The sequence below is a fragment of the Teleopsis dalmanni genome, chromosome X (genome assembly GCF_002237135.1).
Source record: "Teleopsis dalmanni isolate 2A chromosome X, ASM223713v2, whole genome shotgun sequence".
In the NCBI taxonomy this organism is placed as follows: Eukaryota; Metazoa; Arthropoda; class Insecta; order Diptera; family Diopsidae; genus Teleopsis; species Teleopsis dalmanni.
Genome location: NC_051848.1, coordinates 91,082,980 through 91,104,549, shown reverse-complemented (window position 1 = coordinate 91,104,549; position 21,570 = coordinate 91,082,980). Strand labels below are relative to the sequence as shown.

General features: G+C 32.3%; 1 protein-coding gene across 1 annotated transcript in view; it reads right to left on the bottom strand.

Annotated features, from left to right (window-relative positions):
* LOC119687732 (neuroguidin) overlaps nucleotides 1-21,570 on the bottom strand; it is an 86,462-nt gene that overhangs the window by 2,684 nt on the left and 62,208 nt on the right. The window contains exons 2-3 of the mRNA XM_038102166.1: nucleotides 587-985; nucleotides 243-514 (exon numbers count right to left, since the gene is read on the bottom strand). Of these exons, the coding sequence (XP_037958094.1) occupies nucleotides 243-514; nucleotides 587-985 (671 nt within the window). The remainder of the gene's footprint in view (nucleotides 1-242; nucleotides 515-586; nucleotides 986-21,570) is intronic.

Sequence of the window (21,570 nt, the reverse complement as noted above, 5' to 3'; positions counted from 1 at the left end):
TTATGTTATGGTAGATCGTATTATTTCTTATATTTAATACATCCATTTTAAATATCAGACTAATGCAATCATCGTATCAAATTTGATCATTCCTGATTATCGAACCAGTGGTCAATCCTGATAACAAGACCTATAATGCAAAATTTATATTTTCTAATTATGCTCTAAATATGATGAGTTCAGATTGCCAGAGAACTGGAGTGGCGTCGATCTACTCTTACCAAAAAAAATATGTGACTTACGTTATGGCACGCTTTTTGGCACGTTCAATTAGCTTTTTATCCTTATCCACTGATTTCTCATCTCCATCATAAAAAACTGGCTTGATTTTAGGCGGCACATAGATACCAGCTTTGGCTGCTGTTGCTGCTTTCTTTGGTTTCTTAACAGAACTACCAGCTTCATCAGCAGAATCATCAGATTCTGAGTCTGATTCACCATCAGAATCTTCACCTTCAGAGCCAATTCCTCCTTCCTCTCCGAGAGTATTTGAAAGCATATTTTCAGGATTTGGCTATTCATAGATAACAACAAGCAAGTTATGATGAATTGTGGAGGTAAGTAAATATCTATATAATGATATTACCTTGTAGAGAATAGGATCTGTGCTGCTTGTTACTCCTGTTGTAGCGGTCTTGACCAGCTTATCAATTTGGTACCGTAACTTGTAATCAATGGGTCGTATTTTCTCCAAAACTGTACGTATCTCAATCAAGCGTTCAATGGATGGATCGCCTTCAATGGTCTCTCCAGAACATTTGCGTAACACCACATATGTTAAGTTGATCAAATAATCAAGCAGCATATGATACTTAACCTCGAGAAAACTGAGCCCATACTCTGTGGTCAGTTCGCCACGCTTAACACGTTGCAGCATGCCCTCAACCAAATCCGTAACTTGTTTCACGTTGCTGTTCATCTCACCGAGCAGTTGTATCGCCTGTGGTATGTCCTGCTGCTGGACTTCGCAATCATAATCTAGTGCCTGAAATTGCAAAAAAACAAAAAAAAAATTATTTCAGTTTAATTTTAATTAAAATTGTTGTTTTAAATTATTTTAAAACCAATAGAGAAATAACTAATTTTTATGATTTATTTCTTATTTTTTTTTTGTTATTTTTAAAATGAAAGAGCTGGGTTGTGCAATTTAATTTGATTTAAAATTAAAATATTTTTGGGTCTGAGGTGGTTTTATTAATGAAATAATAAATGAAAATAACAAAAAGCAATTTATGTTAAATTTATTTTAAAAGTGTTTATGTTTAACTCAAAGGACATATACATAGACATATATATGTATCGTGTATATATTTATATATACCATATATATGTGGACAAAAAACATTTGTTATTTTTACAAATTACTTATGAGCACATTTGGCAAATAATATGCTAAATTAAAACGAATTCATTATAATTTGCCTTTTTGTTTTCATGTTTGAACTTAGTTTTAATTTTAATTATTTATTTATTATTATCAGCAATTTTCATTTTTGTGGTATTTTGCACATATGAAATTAATTTAATTTAAAATAAATAACCTCAAGCGGATGAAATTGCTCGTTTATGCGTTTATGCGTTTATGCGTTTTTCGTTGCAGTTTTGCTCTTGGAACCGCAAATAATTACAATTTTATGCATATGTGGCGGCTTATTAATATTTATTGGTATTAATAATAATTATAATGATTTTAATGTAATTTTAGTTGTTGTCCTTTTTGTTGGCGATTGGTTGTTGGTTGTTGGTTGTTGGTTGCTGGTTACTGATGTTGATGCTGATACTTATGTTGATGCTGCCCACTCTAAGCTCTTCGCAATATACCATCCAAGGGGGAGAAAAAAATTTAAATGAAAATAAATAAATAACAACGAGCAATGCATAAATTTGCCAGGAGCCAATGCAGTTATAAGTGCACATAAAAAGGACTATTTTGGTTTGACACAATCCATGTTGGCTTTTCGCCGTTGTTGTTGTTGTTTAGCAGTTGCATGACAACCAAAAACATTTGAAAATGTGCAATAATAAAATGTAAGAGGGAGAAGGGGTGGGGGTTGTACAGAGGGGCTGGGTTGGACTGGACTGGCGAGAGTAATAAAGTATGAAAATTAGTTACGCAGTTACACAAATCACAAATAAACAGAATGGAAACGTACACAATTACGACTCACACGTTATGCTAAGAATCCATAGTGCATGCTCCAATGCACCCACTAACGTGTATATAGTCGCACTCTAACTAACGCACATTTTTCACGTGGCCGCGGAATGCATTTTTAGGTGTCGCCACTGTCAGTTGCTAATACACTTGAGTGCAAAAATTATGCAATACATTTTATTATTGAATTACATATTTAGCGGATTTTGCAAAAGAGAGAATAATCTAATTTGCAAATCATTGCGGACTACCAACTAGCGATAGCAAGCCACTGAACGGGGTGGGGTGGAAGATGCTAAAGGGACGACACATATCTGAAATGATTAACTAAATAGCTAAGCAAGATTTAACATAGGTGTTCCAATAGGAATATATCCCACAATATTGTAAGCTGATATATAACCAAATAATTCGTCTGTCACTTCTATATGGATGAGTAGCGTTTAGCAAAGCCTCAAACACTACTATGCGCCAGCTAGAAATTGCACAAAGCCAGGATCTGAGAAAACTTTTCAAGGTACCATGATACATTAGGACGAATGACATCCTCAGGGACCTCAGGGATAGAGCCCTGAAATTATTCACGAAAACTGACAGACTTGCCAACACCGCGTTATCGAATCTCAGAATGGTTACAGGCTCCTCGGAAAGGTATGCAGATCTAAGGTCAATTTTTGCTTAGTCTGATGAAGTGATAAACAATAATCCAGTCAGGGCGTAGAGAGGGGTTATGAAGAAACTTCGCAGTTAATAGAGAGCAAAAGTGCTCAAGTGCACTGAATCAACTACCTTCAACATAATAATAATATTGTAAGCAGAAGTGCATTTATAAAATATCGATCATTTAGAATGCCTAAGTTTTGTTAAATATTTATTTATATGTACGATTAAAATTAAGAAAAAAAAAAAATTTAATCATGGTGATGGTTCAAATGAGATAAACTATCATTAATTGTTTAGGTTAAAAGTAATATATTGTGTGATTCGTTCGTGAAGACTAAGTAGAAGTACTACGCACGCAATTTGTTGACATATGTATATATAACTGATATATAATATAAATATCTATTTATAAAAATATATTAAATCTTTATTAGATCTGATGAAATACATAGTTTCAACATAAAAACAACTCTCTAAACGTTTGTATCACATTTTATAACATAATAAATAATGGTTGAAAAGGTGCAAGCTGCAAGCACAATCATGATTTACTGGACGTCAACGTCTACACTGCCAAAACTTTGGAGCTGACAAAAATTTATTCTATATTTTTGCACTTTCACCAGTATACCATAAAAGTGCGAGTTCTATTTTGGTTTCAAAAATAAAAGTTATTCCTGATTTTTATAATTTTACGGCAAAAATAACAATTATTTGTGCGCTTTAAAATAAAAAGCAGAGTGTAAGAGTTATTTCTGCGTCGAAAAATAAAAGGCATATAATAATAATTATTTTTGATAAATATAATATAATGGAAATTTAATTATTATTTTTTGAGTTTTATTTTAAAACGCTAATATATATAAAGCATGCACTATATTAAGTTAGAATGATATGTTAGAATGATAACGATATACTTAAATATGAGTTTAGATAAGTTTTTGTTCATGCTTTTAACTTAAAAAATTTTGAAAGAAAAAATTTTTAAATTAATTTCGGCATTTGTCCTGTAAACAATTATATATTTGAACATAAAATTACAGTCGAATCGCAATAAACGTACCACGATAAATCGAAAACCTCAATAATTCGTAACAAACTGCTGGTCACTTGAAAAAACCTGAATAATTCGCAATATTTCCATGCATTTTGGTTTCCTCGTTAATTCATATTTTATTTGATATTCAATGAACATTAAACGTCTTATAATTCGTTATAAAGAACAAAACACTTGTCTGTAAATTTAAGGTGATTCAAGAACATTCGCACCTTTCCAATGCCTTACCGACACAATAAGAAGGCGTGGATGACAATAGACCTATTTAACGAATGGCTTCAGATGTTGAATGATAGCATGAAAACTAAAAATTCAAATATACTGTTATTTATAGACAATCGTGCAGCGCATATTGGGTTCTCTAATCTCAGCCACATAAAAATAAATTTTTTGCCAGTAAATTGCGGCTATTAATACTGAGAGCGATGAGGATAATAGCGCCAGTGAGGAACGACTTATAACGAATAAACAGACCGAATCGGCCATTTAACAACTGCGATATTATGTTTTAAAGCCAAGATGTTGAATTTTCAGGATTCAACTGTGTATATTAAATTTATACTGTACTATAGTGAAGGGAGAGAAACTGCATACCATGTGCTTGGGAAGTGCCCGATACTGATGCACAAGTGGAAGAGGGTGTAGGAGGGTATTTCATGGATCATAAAGATTCAAAACTAGAAAAGGTGGGCTCTACACTGTCTTTCATTAAAGAAATCGGACTTGGAGAAACACTCTAACCTGAGTAAAGGGGACAATAGATCTTTTCGGTCGCAGTGCACAATCCCTTTTTTTTTAATAATAATAATAATATTAAATTTATCTTTATAATTTTTTTCCGATAAGCAAATAGTTGTAGATTCTCGCTTGATACTAGTAATATCTTTTTTAATTTGAGATGATACAAACATTGAGTGAAAGCAACTCAACAACTTCAATTAAAACCTCTTCCATTGTATTAGTGCAATTGTAGACAGCGAACGATTGCTATTTTTAATAACATACTCTAGTTTTTTTCTTCAAATAAATTTAATATTTTACAAAATGTGTAATACATTGTCATAATTTAAAAAAGTACGCAGTTATTTATATTCAATATTCGCGGTTCTTTAGTATAAATCGATTTGATGCCAAAAGAAAACTCATCTATTCTCACGTATTGTACAGAAATAAACACTTTCACCTAAGGTTAACCGCTTAGATCAACAAGATGCGAGCACACTCTTAAACCGGATAGTTCTTATAAGAGATGTTTTTTTTTTTAAATTAGCGGATTCAATAGCATTGAAAATACAAATAGAACTATTGATGGCATTAACAAGACTAAAAAAAGAGTTTGTTTCTGTGAGAATTATTTACTTTCACATAAATTGATAAAGGTTAGGGCAATAATATATTTCAATGATTTCATTATATTATTATGTTGAAGCTGTTTGAGCCAGTGCACTTGAGCACTTTTACTCTTTCTTAACTCGAGGTATTTCCAAAACCCCTCTTTACGCCTTGACTGGGTTATTGTTTATCACTTCATCAGACTAAGCAGTAATTGACCTCAGATCTGCATACCTCCCCGAGGAGTCTGTAACCACTCAGAGATTTAATAACGCGGTGTTTGTAAGTCTGTCAGTTTTCGCAAATAATTTCATTATAACAATAATCTAATTTTTAAGTAATGACGAATGACATGAAAACTTTTAAAAACAATTTGAGATTAATTAATTTTTCCATAAAAACAAATTGTGGTCATTGTTAATTAAGCATAAATCCGCACTCGAGTAATATGGCAACACTGTAAAGTACCAATAACAAAATGTTTTGTATACGAAATGTATACACGAAATGTATTTTGTTGTTACCGCTTTGCACTACTACTATAACATAGTACTATAGTAATATAGTATAATACAAATAATATATAGTACGCCCTATAGTTTTGTTCGATGCGTTTTAAGTTTAGATAGGAGTTATTTTGGTATAATAAGATGTCTTCAGAAATAAGTACTCTATTAAATCTCTTCAATTCTTAATTAAAAACTTTGACTTATGCCTTAGAATACCGGATCTCATTATATTAAATATTTACAGAGTCTCTAATACTAATTGTTTCTTTGTTTTGATGTACTTGCAGTCACAGAAATATGGTATACCAGTTAGGAAATACATGGGTATTAGGTTTGGTTAGGACGGGGTGCACGTACTTCATTCCTAAGGTTTAAAATCATCTGAAACCTTTGATAAAGCTGTAGATGCACGTACTTTATTTGTAGAGTTCATCTGAAACCTTTGATAGATACTGTAGAGAATGAGTTTCAGGCATGTCAAATATGTGTCGTGCATGCACTGTGCAGAGAACGCTGATATAAAGAACTTCGTTCATCTTACAAGAATTTTGCAAGAGTTCAATGTTTAGCCATTGCTTTCTAACCCACAGTCACTTGTCAGCAAACCTCAAGGCTTTGTTTTTGCGGACCATATCGATCAGACTTTCCAATTAAGATGGTATTAAGTTGCTTAATATGCGCTGTTATTTTAAATTGCAGTTTATAAAAGGTGGATTGGTTATAGTGGTATGTCGGCAGATATTTTTCGGCTGTTCGTAATAAGTCATTTTACGCAGTTTTATCAAAACATTTTTTGCAAGAACCCTTGTGAGTTTTTACTATTTCTACAATAGGTAACATACCAAAAGGACTACTCAGTTTCTCTTTGTGGGATCTATATACGAGTGATTAGGGAAAACTGCATTTAACAGTTTATATATATATCTAATAAAGAATTTTGTGATTATGTTACTATCCGCCTATAAGCAGTATAAAAGTTATGCATCCTATATATTAATGTGAATAGGTTATAAAACCTCTAGACAGGGCTAGATAGGTGGTAGGTCCTTATTTCTACAAGCAGGGTCAAATCGATAGGGTAGCCAAAAGTCTACTTCAACATTAACCAATAACTTTCAAAAAGAAAACGGCACAATGCACGAAAAAAGTGCGGTTGAAAGGTTGAAAGGTTGAAACGTAACATTTTGATATTTTGTGCATTTAGTTTGTTGCTGTCAATGTACCACCTTTAAACCACGCCGCTCAAAATGTCATTAAGTGCACCACAGAGATTTAACCGAATTTTTGGAGCACTGCAAAAACGGTTCGGTAAGTCGCGCGAACGACAAACATAAATTGCATTTATATTTAATTCACAAGAAAGAATAAAAATGTTCAAAAAGCAAATTCGAAAGCAAAATGGAAGCATTTAGAAAGGCAGATACATGGCGAAATACACGAACAGACATGCACACACACGTCACCACTTGGCCATACACGCACCAACGCTGTGTGTACGCAAAGAGCGAACGAAGGAAGTATTTTATGTGCAATCGCGACGGTTTTCGATTTGATTGTGTGTTTATGTACGATGCAAATAATGCAAATTTGGTAGCCTATTTTTAGGCAGTGGCGAGTATACGAACTATTATAAATAAAATTCAGGAAAATGGCGAATGGCGAATGGCAGGCGGAATGCGGCAGGAAGCGCATAACATAATAAATAAAACCAAAAAAAATACAAAAACATCGAAAAATTTGTTATTGCACATTAAAAGTACACAAAGCGCATTAGAATTTTAAATCATTTATTGGTGCTGCATTCGCCTCAGCCCCCACCACTGCCTCTGCTTTTGCCCCATTGCAGCAAATGAAGTTTGTGCTTTCGCTTAGCTTGCAATATATTGCTATATTCTCTGCTGCTGTTGCAATTGTTGGTATTGTTGTCATTGATGATGTTATTTTGTATAAATATACAATGCAAATATATGTACGCTTCCACACTCACGCGTATATAATACATTTGGAAAGTATTTATTAGTGCGGGTCTTGTTTAACAAGCAAACAGATCTGCACAAATAGTCACTTTCCACACCGCCCGTCCATATCCGCACGCATATTGCCATTTTGTTGTTAAAATATGCGCGTGTTTAATTTAAAACACATTTGAAATGCGTTACGCTAAAATAAAATTTGCATCTAACCAACCATGCCATCTCTCAGCCCACCACTCATCCATAGGGTTTTCAGCGGTTTGCCGGGTTCGTAGAATGCATTTAGGCGCACATATAAAATTAAATGACTGCTAACAAAATTAATAGAAATTTTAATTTTGGCATATTTTTTCCCGTTTCCTTTAATGGTTTTTCATCCACTTTCATCCACCCACTTTTACAAAATAAATTGGCAGGTTTAGCAATTATTCAATACGAATTACAGAATAAACACAACGTCTCTGCGGATGCTGCACGCATTCTTAATAGACGAGAGTAGCTTTACTTATTTAGTAAATTTTGTAATTTCGCTTTGGAAAATAAATCAGTCGCCATAAAGTTAAATACAAATTATGAAATTTAAATGAAATTAAATTAAATGTTTACAATTAGACAAGATTTGGTTTAATTTCATAATAAGCTATACACAGAGTTAGACCTAATATTAGTTAGAAAGATGATAAGTGGGAATGATGATGAAACACACATCAGAAAAGAAATCATAAGTAAAGCATAAGAAATCATTTTACGCGTTGAGCATTTCTGTCACTTGTCTAGAATCTCTAATTACAATGGCAGTATATACAAAAGAAAAGTAAAGACCTTACCCAGGTCATATGCAATACTGCATGTGGAATTAGTTACACCACAATCAAAACACTGATTGATTCTAGTTTAACAATATTCTTAATATTGAACGAATTGAGCTACGAATTGCTGCCGCACCCACCGTATTATCTAGATCTGGACCCCAGCGACTACTGGCTCTTCGCAGACCTCAAAAAGATGCTCCGTGGCAAGAGATTTGGCTCAAATGACTTCATCAATCGCCGAAACTAACGCCTATTTTGAAGGCAAAGAAAAATCGTTTTACAAAGGCGGTATCGAAAGATTGCAAAAGCGTTGGAATGATTGTATTTCCTTAAAAGGGGACTATGTTGATGAATAAAAACGATTTTTGGCAAAAAAATGTGTTTTAATTAGTTAGTCACACACATTATTGAACGAAGTGTTACCTTCTCTTAGCAGTATAAAGTTATAGTTGTTGGCGGTTTGCACAAGAACATTGGGTTGTACTGACATTACAACAAGAAGAAATAGTCAAAACTGAACGTTTTTCTTCTGATGGATTTTCTAGTAATGAGAAAAGACACATAATTGCAGGTTCAAGAGTCAGTCACATCTAGAATGGTGTACCAGTGAAGAAATTTTTCATTTATTGGTAAATCGTCAATCCACAGTCTTGCGTGTGGACCAACTTATTTCAAAGTAACATGTGACTCGTATTTTTTTTCAGTGAGCATGAGCATGTACCTCTATGTTACTCTGTATTCTAGTGTTTTATATTATTTTATCGTTATTTACAGCCTTCTAATTACAGTAGACACGTTAATTCAAAAAATGATTATTATGAAGAAAAAGGTACCGACATGTTTCGTAAAGTTTTAAGAACATTCAAGCTTATGGAATAAGTACTGTATCCTACGTAATATTCTATATTTAATATATTTAAGATCTACTGTCAAAGCTTATAAAAAACGCGATAAGATGCTATAAAAACATAATATAAAACATATTTTTTTACTTAGTGGAAGAGCTCGTTTTTAAGGAGAATACGAGAATACAAGAATACGAAAATCCATATTTATTTTAAAGGAACTTCTTTTCTTGTCGTATTTATCGGAGAAGTGCGTTTAATCGAATTTTGATTTAAAATTCCTCCTCTAATTCAAGGAATCATCAATTATTTGTGTGGTTGGTCATTTGTTATATACTAATAAGTATATGTAATCGTTCAATATATCTATAGATGTGACATACGAATGATATTTTAAACTATAAACAGCAATAGTGGTGTCGGGTGAGTTCGAGCCAAAAAATTTTAGTTTAAAAATTAGACATGGTTGTTTAAACAGGATAAGCAGTTAAAAGGAAAATATGACTAATAAGTAAAAAAACATTAAGAAGAAAAATTGTAAATAAATTTGTACAATTTTATATATAAAATTGTATAAAACTTGGCCACTGTCATTCAAAAATAATCGATCGAAATAATAGATAAATGGTCAAAATTATCGCGAAACCTCAATATACTGAACACACCAGCACCGCACACATCGCCAGCATCGTCATTTGCGGATGTGAATGTCGCTTATTGGTGCATTTTCATCGAAGTTGCCATTGCCTACTATTCTGGCTGCAGTTCCTATTGCATACATTGTAGTTGTAGTTGCACCTAACATTGTTTCTGTTACAAGAAAATAGTTCAAGCAGAAAATAATAATAACAACAACAACTGCTACAGAAACGACGTTAGCATTAACATTAACGATATTGACAGCAACAACAGCAACAACAGCAGCAATAGCAGCAACTTTGCTATTAAGTCGCAAAAAAGTCTGTGGCATTTTTCACTGCTTCAGGTTCAGTTTCGTTGCAGTTGCAGTTTCAGTTTCATTTGCTGCTGCCGTTGTTGTAGCTTTAGTTGCTTTTGTTGCTGCTGTTGAAAATAACCGGAATATTGATTAGAGATTATATGCCAACATTGGAAGCAGCAGCCAATATATCGAAGGCACATATACGAGTGTTCAATGTTAAGCACTGAACTAGATAGGCGAAAAACCCATACACCGTCGTTGTGCCAAGGTACCTTCATGCCAGGCTCCCACTGAGGCGAGCAAACAAACAATTGCATGATATGCAGGTAGTAGCAATTGCCTTATGTCAGTGATGGACGCATCGGTTTAATACATTCGCATGGAAATGTAGCAGGACAACAACAGCTTCACGCTTTAGAGAAACTACAATTGCAACCAAAATGCGGCAGTGTACGTTGAGTGGAGCATCCGAAATATATCAGTAAGGTACATTAGCATTGTAATCACACTGCTATCCAACAAATCCTGTCACATCGGTACACGAAACTCTGTGCTTTTGCACGCATGCACAAGAATAAAAAAGGATTTTATATCCAGAGGTGCAAAATGAAAATCCAAAAATAAGTACGAAGCGCGAGGAAAAATCCCAGAGTTCCACTTTATAACAGTTGATGGCCTTAAAAATATTGAAAATTAGGTTTAAAACGTACAAATATTGACAATTGGGTGATTTGAACCCTTTGAATATAGACGCGGCAACGCAAACGCGTGTAGAGAACGAAGTCGCCGCAACGAAGCCGTGAATGTATTAATTTTTGTTGCATTAATAAAATGAAAAACTGCAACCACAACACGCCATTTTGCAGATGAGAAATTGTTGTTTGATTGCCAAATTCGGCGACAACAACACAGCTCCACAACAACAAGGCAGCAAAAAATGTTAATAAAAAGGATTTTTTATATTAAACAGGAATCAACGGTAATCAGGGGCGCCAACGCTGAATGCTTGTTCGCAACATTTGCGTTAAGTGTACTTGACACATGTTTGGGTCAGGTTGGGTTTGTGTGATGAGCGCTGGTCGGGGCCGGCATGTTGGGCAACTATTTGAATTAGTGTGAAACATTTTCGTTGGCGAGTAGAGGAGCGAGCCTGGTAGACAGGAGTCAGGGTCGGGTTTTTTTGCACGCAAATTGATAATTGAAATGCACTGGCATTCGCCTGGGTTGGGTGCCACCAGAGCTGCAACACTGAATCGCAAGTCAACAAGGCAACAGATAATGTTGCCTCATTGATGGACACACACATGCCAGATAATTCTATTCTATACGTTATTATTATTTCAATAATTGAATATTCCAAAAAAAAAGAAATTAATTAAATTAGGCAAGTCTGTCTGTGTGTGTGTGTAAAACGAATTAGATGCACTGGAAAGTATAAAAATTTTTTACCCTAGCAAAATCAATAGAACTATATTGCGCCTAATGAAATTATGAGGCCTAAATAAAATTTTTTTTATTCAGTTATTTTATTTATTTATTTTATGTCACTATTCAAAATACAGCGTACTATAGTTGAATTTGGTATATGTTTGGAAGATTTTTGGGGATCATAAAGAAGATACAATAAGAACTTCAGTGGGCACAGTCATTATACACAGAGCAGCCTAATTGAATTGTAAATGTTATTGAACCAACAGAAGAAGAACAAACTCTGAACAACAGTAAAATTTTGCGAATTCAAATCGAATTTTCAAAATGGACGAAATGTGGCTCTAAATAGATTTACAAACAACTGCGACTATACGATGAATCTGAACCAGAATTAATCAATTTTGAGTGGACTGAATTTTCATCCATATACGAAGCAAAACTTTTTTAAACACATTAACACTCTGATACTAACCATGGAAAAAAATACTAACCTCTTATACCGAAAAAAAGAGCGGGTTTTCATTTGGTGCGCATGGAGACCAATGTATGGTGGAATTGAGATGTGAAACCTTAATTGGTGCTTTCTTTGCTACACACTAAATGAAATGTTTAGGCTCTTCGTGACTTAAAAACATGTTGTTATAAAACTTTCTCGATAGATTTTCGATTTAATTTGACGTTACTATCAAAAAACACCAAACGAGAGTGGCTATCGACCGTCACGGAATCCCAAACCATTTCTATGGCAATTCGAATGTCCAACTTTTCATATGAACGTCATGTTAAATGATTTTAATCATTTTAATAATTGCGTAAATGAAAAATTTTTCTTATCAGAGATCACAGATCAGAGAGAAAGAGACGACACTTGACAGTTATTCGCCTACTCGCACTATTATGTTAGGTTAGTGTTTTTGAACGACGGTAAAATTTTGGCCTACTTTGTTGTAACGATCATATTTGCTTTCAATATAATCAGTTGAGCAACCATCTGTCCTTCACTATTCACTGGGTTTCGTTCGATTGGAACTCCAACTTTTTAAACAGTAGTTGCAATATCAAGTCAAACGTCAGGCGATGTAAATCGACGCCACTTACGTGCTGAATACTAAGAAAGCAGTTACGAGGAACTTTCATTATTTTCTCCAAAATTGGTTCCCTAATCGGCTGGTACTGGTTCTTTTCTTAGAAGAATGTCGACAACTTGCAAACAGATGTCCGGATATCATCGAGTCTTTTAGATTTTAGTAAATATAAATAACAAAGTTAATATTTCATATAAATACACAATTAATAGTGAAGTTGTATTACACTGTTAGCGCTCTCATAAAGGAGTCTCGGTATGATCATCTATCTTTTTTTTATACTCTCCATCTATTAGTCAGTTTAAGAAGTGTCATTTTAAATTTAAAGGTTTTTCCTACCCAGACAAAGCCCTAATAGAAACTGTTACACTGTTAGGATTTTCACACAGAAGTCTCAGCCTAATCATCTATCGTATGATACTCCACATCTTTAAGTTTGTTTTTCCTACCTACCATAATTAAATCCCTAGGAGAGAATGGCAACTCATGTATGTGAGAATTTCAATAATTGCCACAAGTTGAAAACTTTAACTGCTCTGTTACTTAGTTTTTTAGTTCAAATATTAAGTTTTCATTGCTGTCGGATATTTATAGAAATATATTTTTTGTAGATTGCGTATATGCAAACAAAGCAAATAGTTATCCATTTTCCATAGGTGAAGCCTAAGAGTTTTTGAAAAGGCTTTCATATTGTTTGAAACATGCGCCTATTTGGTATTTAACGTTTTAAACAATTTTATTAGATGCATATCTCTTCCTCTTCTTACTTAACCGCATCGAGTGCATAAATATTAAAATAAAAATATTACCTTTATATACGTAATTCATAATTCAAAAAAATATATTTTTAACATTTATTCATTTAATACATGCATGTATCGTGCATATGCGTTATTCTCATCTTTTCATCCCATGCGCCGAAAAATATGCAAACCAGTTTTGTTATATCGCATTTCTGTAAATGGCTGCATACAAAAAATACGAATATAAGTTAGTGTGTGTATGAGTGTGTGCTTTTGTTTTTGTACTCTTATTATTATATGTATACAATTGTATATAGTAGTTCCTTGCTACTGGCGCATGTATTTGTTTAACTTTGAGAGGGAGTTACCTGCCCACGAATGTGACTGCGTTTACAATGGATTTCATTTTTTGGGCCTGGACGCTATTAATGCACAGTTGCTCTCCAAGATTCGCGGGCTTTCATGATGGTTTGGTTCGGTTTCGCTTTAGTTTATTTTATTTTAGTTTATTTTGGATATTTTTGTATGATTTTTATTATTTATGGTAAAATTTACTTTTCATGTTATATTTTTTTTCGGCAGCTATACATATTTCCAGTGCTGCAATGATACCTTTTGAAACAAACTATATTCGCATTCGTATTAAAAATGCAATAAACAATGTACATGCAAGGCAGTTTTATACTGCATTTCCCATTTCCCATTTCCCCGTTTTCACTTTGCCATGTTCCGCGCTTTTTTAAATTATTTTTCCAATTCAAATTGAACAGAAATACAATTTTTTGTGTTTTGTGTATTGAATTCATATTATATATATATTTGCATACATTTCGAGCACATACTTATATATGAAATTTTAAAGAATAAATCTGTGTAATAGGATTCAGTGTTAATCCCGGCTAATCCTTTATAAAAAGTCGATTCAATTCCAAAACTCTTACAACATTATTGAATTTGCTGAATGAATGAGATAAAGCAAAACAAATGTTTTGTCCAATTTAAGGAAACTAGAATTTGAGATGAAATGGAATATATTGTTGTGAATATGGAATCTATTAATATAGACTCTAGTAATCTTAGGAACAGTTTTCGATTATACAAAACTAGAGTAGACTATTTTATTATTATTTAAAATATATAAAACAGGGTTAGGCGATTAAAATGCTACCAACTAAACACAGGTATACCTATCAAACTGATATTGCCACCTACATAAAATTCATACGAATGACAGCTGTTCATATTATTTACAAGCTACTACACGCATTTGCTGGAGAAATACAACCAGCTATTATTCGTGAGCTCGTGTATCGTTCCATAAATCGTTATAATAGTACAGACAGCGTCGCCAATGCTTCAACGCTATGGTGGTGGACGAAAAAAACAGTAACATCACCTAAAATGGTTCGACTTGAACAAAATCCACGTCGTAATGGTAATCAAATTGCCAAAAAACTGAAAATATCCCAAAAAAAGCATCCGACGCATGTTCCAAAATGTACTCACGGTAAAGCCTCAAAAGTTCTAAAGCGCACAAGATTTCACACCCAAGCAACAAAAAGATAGCCTCGAAAGAGCAATGGAGCTGTTACGTTTGCACAAACGTGGCGAATTTTCAAACATTGTGTTCTCTGATGAGAAAAATGTCCCATTGAGCAGTTCATACTCTCTCAAAATGATCGCGTTTACTTAACTGACCACAAAACAGACAACCTCGTGAATTTTTACGAAAATGGAAAAAAGTGAATTTCGTGTGCTGATTAAGCATTACTGGCCAAAATCCACGAATTGGAATACGAACTGCTACCCCATCCAGCATATTCTCCATATTTAGCCCCCTGCGACTATTTTCTGTTTCCAAACCTAAATGGCTGGGCGGTAAGAGATTTGAGTCGAATGAAGAAGTCATTACCGAAACAAACGCGTTTTCGGTTGAGAGCTTTGAAAACCTATTATTTGGAGGGAATAAAAAAACGCTGGACTAAATGTATCGAGCTAAAAGGTGATTATGTAGAAAAATGAAATGTTTATTTGCTGAAAAAAATTTGTTTTATTCAAAAAGTCACTGATTTATCAAACCGCCCTCGAATACATAGTATAATAAAAAGAAATCATTTACTTAAAATTGTAGAAGCTGTTCGTTTGATTGATGGCAAAAATAAAAATTATGCACAAGATTAGAACGATGACAATAAACAGGTGATCCAAAGCAAGGAGTTCAATGTTTTTAATTTTTTATTTTAATTAATATAAAATTTATTATTAGATTTTATAGATTGTTAATTGTCGAAATTACAGTGTCATATGAGAACTAATGTGTAAAATATGTAAATTATATTAATAATAATGATGTTGTGACTATATAGGGTAATCCTATCGAACTACAAACAACTTTATACTACTTTAATTTTAGAATTTCTGGTAACATTCCATCCATATTTCATCTCAAAATATCTGATTTCATTCCTTACAATCACATGAAGTATTTGGATTTTAATTATTTCAAAAAAGCTGTCTTTGTTTTGAGTCTTTATTTTGAAAATTTTTAACTTAGCGTAGTTTTTATGTATTCATCTTCGACATTCTATACCTATATCGTTTCAATTAATACAGAAACTAAACCCCCTACTCTCATACAATTTTTTTCATTTCTTGAGAATCATATCCGCCATTATTTCGAATACGCCAGCAAATACCAGGCATATAAAACGACAATTCAAATTCGAATTTTACTGAGATTGAAAAAAATTTATTGTTAATTTTGCAATATTTAGAAAGATATTAACAAGAACTATATACAATATTTTTAATAAATAAGCGTTAAAGACACTTTAAAAATAATCAATGCCATTTCAAATTTATTTCAAGTTCAATCCACTCTAATTTGGTGATTTTAATAAGCTTTATAGTGACATTCAATGTCACATCTTAAATCATTTGGTATTTAGAGACATTTCTAATTTTATTTATTTTATAATAAGTATTGCATGTGAAAAAAAACTACTTTATTATTGAAACAAATAAATTTTTATTTCAAATTTCTTCACTTCGAACCATTTCTCTAATCGAAAAAAGATAATTTGTCATTCATAAAGTCATTTAATATTTTATAGATAATATGATAAACGAAAACATAATAAAAAAATTTTTTGTGGTCCAAAGTTGTAAAATTGTATTGTTTATTAAGTATTGGTTATTAGAAGGGGCATTGCTACATTGCCAACTACATCCACTATTTAGTTATATTGGAAAACGTAATGTAAGTACTCGTAATTTTAATTTAAAATTTTTCGGTTCTATATTCCATTTGATGTATATGTTAGAATATTTAATATATATATATTTATTAGGGTGGCCGTAATATGTATGGGGACAAAAAAATGTGTTTAAATTTTAAAGGACACCCCCTTAATTTATTCGAATACTCAAAAAACTACTAAGTGTGAAGTTTTAGACTAATCGCATAACGTTTAGAGGTCGCTCATCGACCTTAAATTTCGGAAAATTGCCATTTTTTTCACTTTTTTTAAATTTCTTCGCAGAGTTGCAGAGTGGTATTGCGATGGAAAAGTTCTTCCAGATATAAAAGGAAGAGACACAACTGATAGATTACCCATTTTGGTTAGTCATGAATATGGTGAACAGAAAAAGAACTTGCTGACATTGTGTATACACTTTCGACTGATTGGAATATAGAATGGAATTTAGAGACACTATGGTGTAGTGTAATACTGGTAGATTTTCCTGAACTGTTATGTTATTCGAAAAAAGATTTAAAAAAACTTTGTTATATCTGCCTTGTAGGTACCGTATATGCAAGCTTATTCTCAAAGCTGTATTTGAAAGCAAATTTCCAGTTACTTCTAGAAAAGATGAACCGCTTAAGATTTCAGTTGAAATGGAATACAATTGACAAAACTAACTATCAAAATGTTCTCCAAAATAATGAAATAAAGAAAATTCTCTTCTTAGGTGTTAAGGATGAAATAACAACTTTTTGTTACAAAGAACTACAAAAATCAATTTGCAGAGATGACTATAAAGAACTATTGGAAATAGTAATTATCTCTTTGGGAAGAAGTTCATCAGCAATATTTCGCAACCCTGAACCAGAGATGACTATAAAAAATTATTAAAACTAGTCATTATCTTTTTGGAAAGAAATTCAACAGCAATATTCCGCCACCCTGGACCAGAGATGACTATAAAGAACTATTGGAACTAGTCATTATCTCTTTGGGAAGAAGTTGATCAGCAATATTCCGCAACCCTGGACCAATGCATCATGTTCATTGGATGGCCAAAGCCCTTTACTGCTAAAAGATATACTCGTAACATACTTATTTCGAAATGAGTTCAAATTGTCATCTTTCGAAGAACAAAAGCTAAAAGAAATCTGTTTGTTCATAATATATGTTTACGTAAAATCTTGGTAAAACCTTGGTCTGTTATAGAATCAGAAACAGCTTACCAAGATTTTTCTTTTATAAAAGAAATGTATAATTATAGATGTATTGATAAGACAATATCTGAGGTTGCTATTAAGAATATATGTAACCATTTATGTTATTTATTCGATGAATGCATTGGTCTATCATTTTTTGATGACAATATTCCAATTAAAATTAAAAAAAAAAATAGCAGATAAGTTAAAAAAAATTATATCAATGAATGTTGGAATAGATAATGGTGGTAAAAATGAATGCCATGATAATGTGGATGATATTAAAAAGACAGAGGAAAACGAATTCTTTTGAAGACGGAGAATGTGACCGCTTTTTCATCGAAATCATTAAAGGAGTTTGTGATAGCCAATACCATTAAATTTTTAAAGCGATTCAATATATGTACAGATTTCTTGAAGCTAGAATCAGAAAAGTGGAGCCAACATACTGGAGTAAAACTTTTCGAAGAATTTAATAGAGTCCTTGGTAAAAATGAGGTTATTAATCAAATCAAGTGTGAACAATCCAATACAGTGAGGAAGTATTTGATTGTCTTCAAATGTTATATTCTTTGCTTTTGTGTTCAAGAAACTGTGTTTTCGCTCAATTTCTGTGGTAAAGTTGGTAAAGTTTCTGTGGTAAAGTAACTTGTACATACATACATACAAACGTACATATATATATACTCCCATATTTATGTTGCTCTTGAAAACTGCAATAAACGTCGAATATAATTTCTTATTTTAGTAATAATTGAGTTGATTGTGGACCAAATTTTGGGAATTTTTATCTTATTTGAAAACTAATTAATTTGATAATTAAATTACTCTCAAATTTGTTAACAAAGAAGTATGCTAATATGGCGTTTACATTGGCCGAAAATGGCTCATTTTGATCAAAAATCGAAAATGAGTAGCGAATGGCTCATTCTTGCATATAAAATTTTAAGTGCGAAAATGAGCAATTTTCTCTCATTCTGTATGAAAGACGTTCGAATGCATTCCACATATGTTCCAAATGCAAAAGAATCCATTGAACATACCCTAAATAAAAGCTTTTCATGGCATTTTGACAGTTTGAGAAAGGTGTTTTTGACATATTTACAAAAAAAAAGGTAAACAAATGTTTGGTGGTTGCATTTTCTTGAAAACGATGCACCTCTTTTTAGTACTTCTACTTCCCAAAAGGTAATTAATCGAAGTTAAAAATATGTTTTAAGTTTATATTGTAAGGTTTGAAAGCATATTTAACCTTCATGCAATATTTTTTTGGCCCAGGCCAAAAATCGAATCAACAAGCAAGTTGAAAAATCAGCTGTTTGAAATGAGAACAAACGAATTAAAACGAATGTAAACACTTTCAAATGGCTCATTCAAAATGAGCCATTTTCGGCCAATGTAAACGCCATATAAGACGGAGTTCACATTTAATAAAGTTTTAAGCGTTAATGTCATTTATATGACAAGCACCAGAATCAATTATATTTTCTATTTTTTATATTGATGAGATGAGCAGTGAATATATTGCATGAATAATTAAATTTTTCACATTAATTTTAGTTATTTTGTATAAATTGTTTAATATTTACCTTTATTTGCATTGGTAATTATTTAAGATGGCATATTTCAAAGAGCCAGAAACTTTCTTTAGTAACGATTTCGTTAAGTGTTGTTAATAATAAATAAATGCATTTTATGACAAAAAAATCTAGTACAAAGAGAAATAGTCAATACTTATTGTTTACATATATATAGAAAAATCAATTTGTCAACAGAATACTAAAAACATATGCATAATAGAAATGTCCAAAGTACAAATTAAATTTTATAAAGCTCTTTCTCACACACACAGCTTTCTCTCCCAAATGACAAAAGTGTGAAAATTTGTTTTTTTCGATAGAACGTTCGCTTTTACAAAAACTGTGTTTGAAGTTTTATTTTAAAAGCTTCCTATCACACAACAAAACTTTCTCTCACATATGGCAATCAAAAGCGTGAGAATTTGTTTTCAATTTCGGCAAAAAAAAACTATTTTTAATTTTGAAAAATAGAACTACAATAGACCAAAAGCTTTCACAAATGCTGTGTTAAAAGTATTATCTCAAAAGGTTTCTAAAGATTTGGTAATTTTGAACTTAGAAAAAACTTTGAAATATTTTTCCCAAAAGCGACTAAATTTGAAAACAGAAACTGTCATGCAAGGAAACATGCATTCAGAGACATTTAATTAATAATTTTTTTTGCAGTGTCATAAAAAGTTTATGTATTGTTATTGATAAAACGTTTGCTGCTACTGTGTGTAAGTGTGTGTAAGTGTGCTGCTGAAAGCAAAAGAAAAAAATTTCAAATTGGAAATGGAAAACGGAAAACGGAAAATGAAAAAAGTGACCAAATATCGAAAACAAAAAATTAAAATGGAAAATGGAAAATGGAAACTATCTATTAATGAAAGAAATAAAAATTTTTTAATAAGATTACAGCAACTATCAAACAACAGCGGATTTTTTTCAACTTCCATACAAAAATAAACCATGTGCACACTACAAACCAACACACATCTACACGCATCCCATATACACATTACTATTTACACGTATTGGGAGTACTGTGCTCGAGGAGTTTTGTGTGTGAAGTTCATGTTGAGTGCATTATAATCAATTTTAGCTGCGAGTGATGCCCGTCTGTCTATTTGTTTTTGTTGTTGTGTTGTGTTGTGATGTGTGATGATTTTTTATTTTTTGTTGTTGTTCTGTTCATTTGTTGGTTGGCAGTGTGCATATAGGAAACATATTCTCTCACTCGTCGAGTATCGAACGAGACTCAGTGTCCACTGAGTGTCCAGTTCCGTGAAATTATAAATGGAATTATTTGATTGGTTTTAACGCTGCCCTCTTGGAAGCACAACATGATATGTTAATTCGATTTTGATTTAATTCCATTTTGTTAAATAATATATTGTATACAAAATATGTTATTTAATTTTTTATTATATTCCTTAAAGTATTAAATTTTAATTAATGTATGTATTAATATGAAATTTGTATTTTAATTTCAAAAATTTAAATTTTAACTCCTACACTAAACTCCTAAAAGTTTATTCCATAATATTGTAAATAAATTAAAATATATATTTCAAGTAAAGATTTTAGCTTTGATTTTGTTGAAACTTTGATAGATTATGTTGAAACATCTCCAAACATTGTTTTGAAATAGTCAAATGATGGTCCAAATGTGGTAACCATCTTCCTGTTAGTTTCTTGTACTCAATTGTTTGTCCAATTCACTCTGCCAGGTAATATATACCCGTTGATGGCAATAAGCTGGCTTGCTTGCATTCGTGAATCAATCAAAATAATGCGAAATAGAAGCTATTTGCAGACATTACTCACTCCATTAGACTACCTAATGAGACCGTTTTGAGATCATTTTTCAGGTTCAAGCTTTACCGATTACTGGGATGTTGTGTTGCCACTACATAAATCAAAGCTAGTTAAGGAATATAGAGGGGCAGGGCAATTGAGTAGTTAAACAGACTAGTAGACATCACTTTCATTTGAATTCCCAGACACAGGAACATTGAA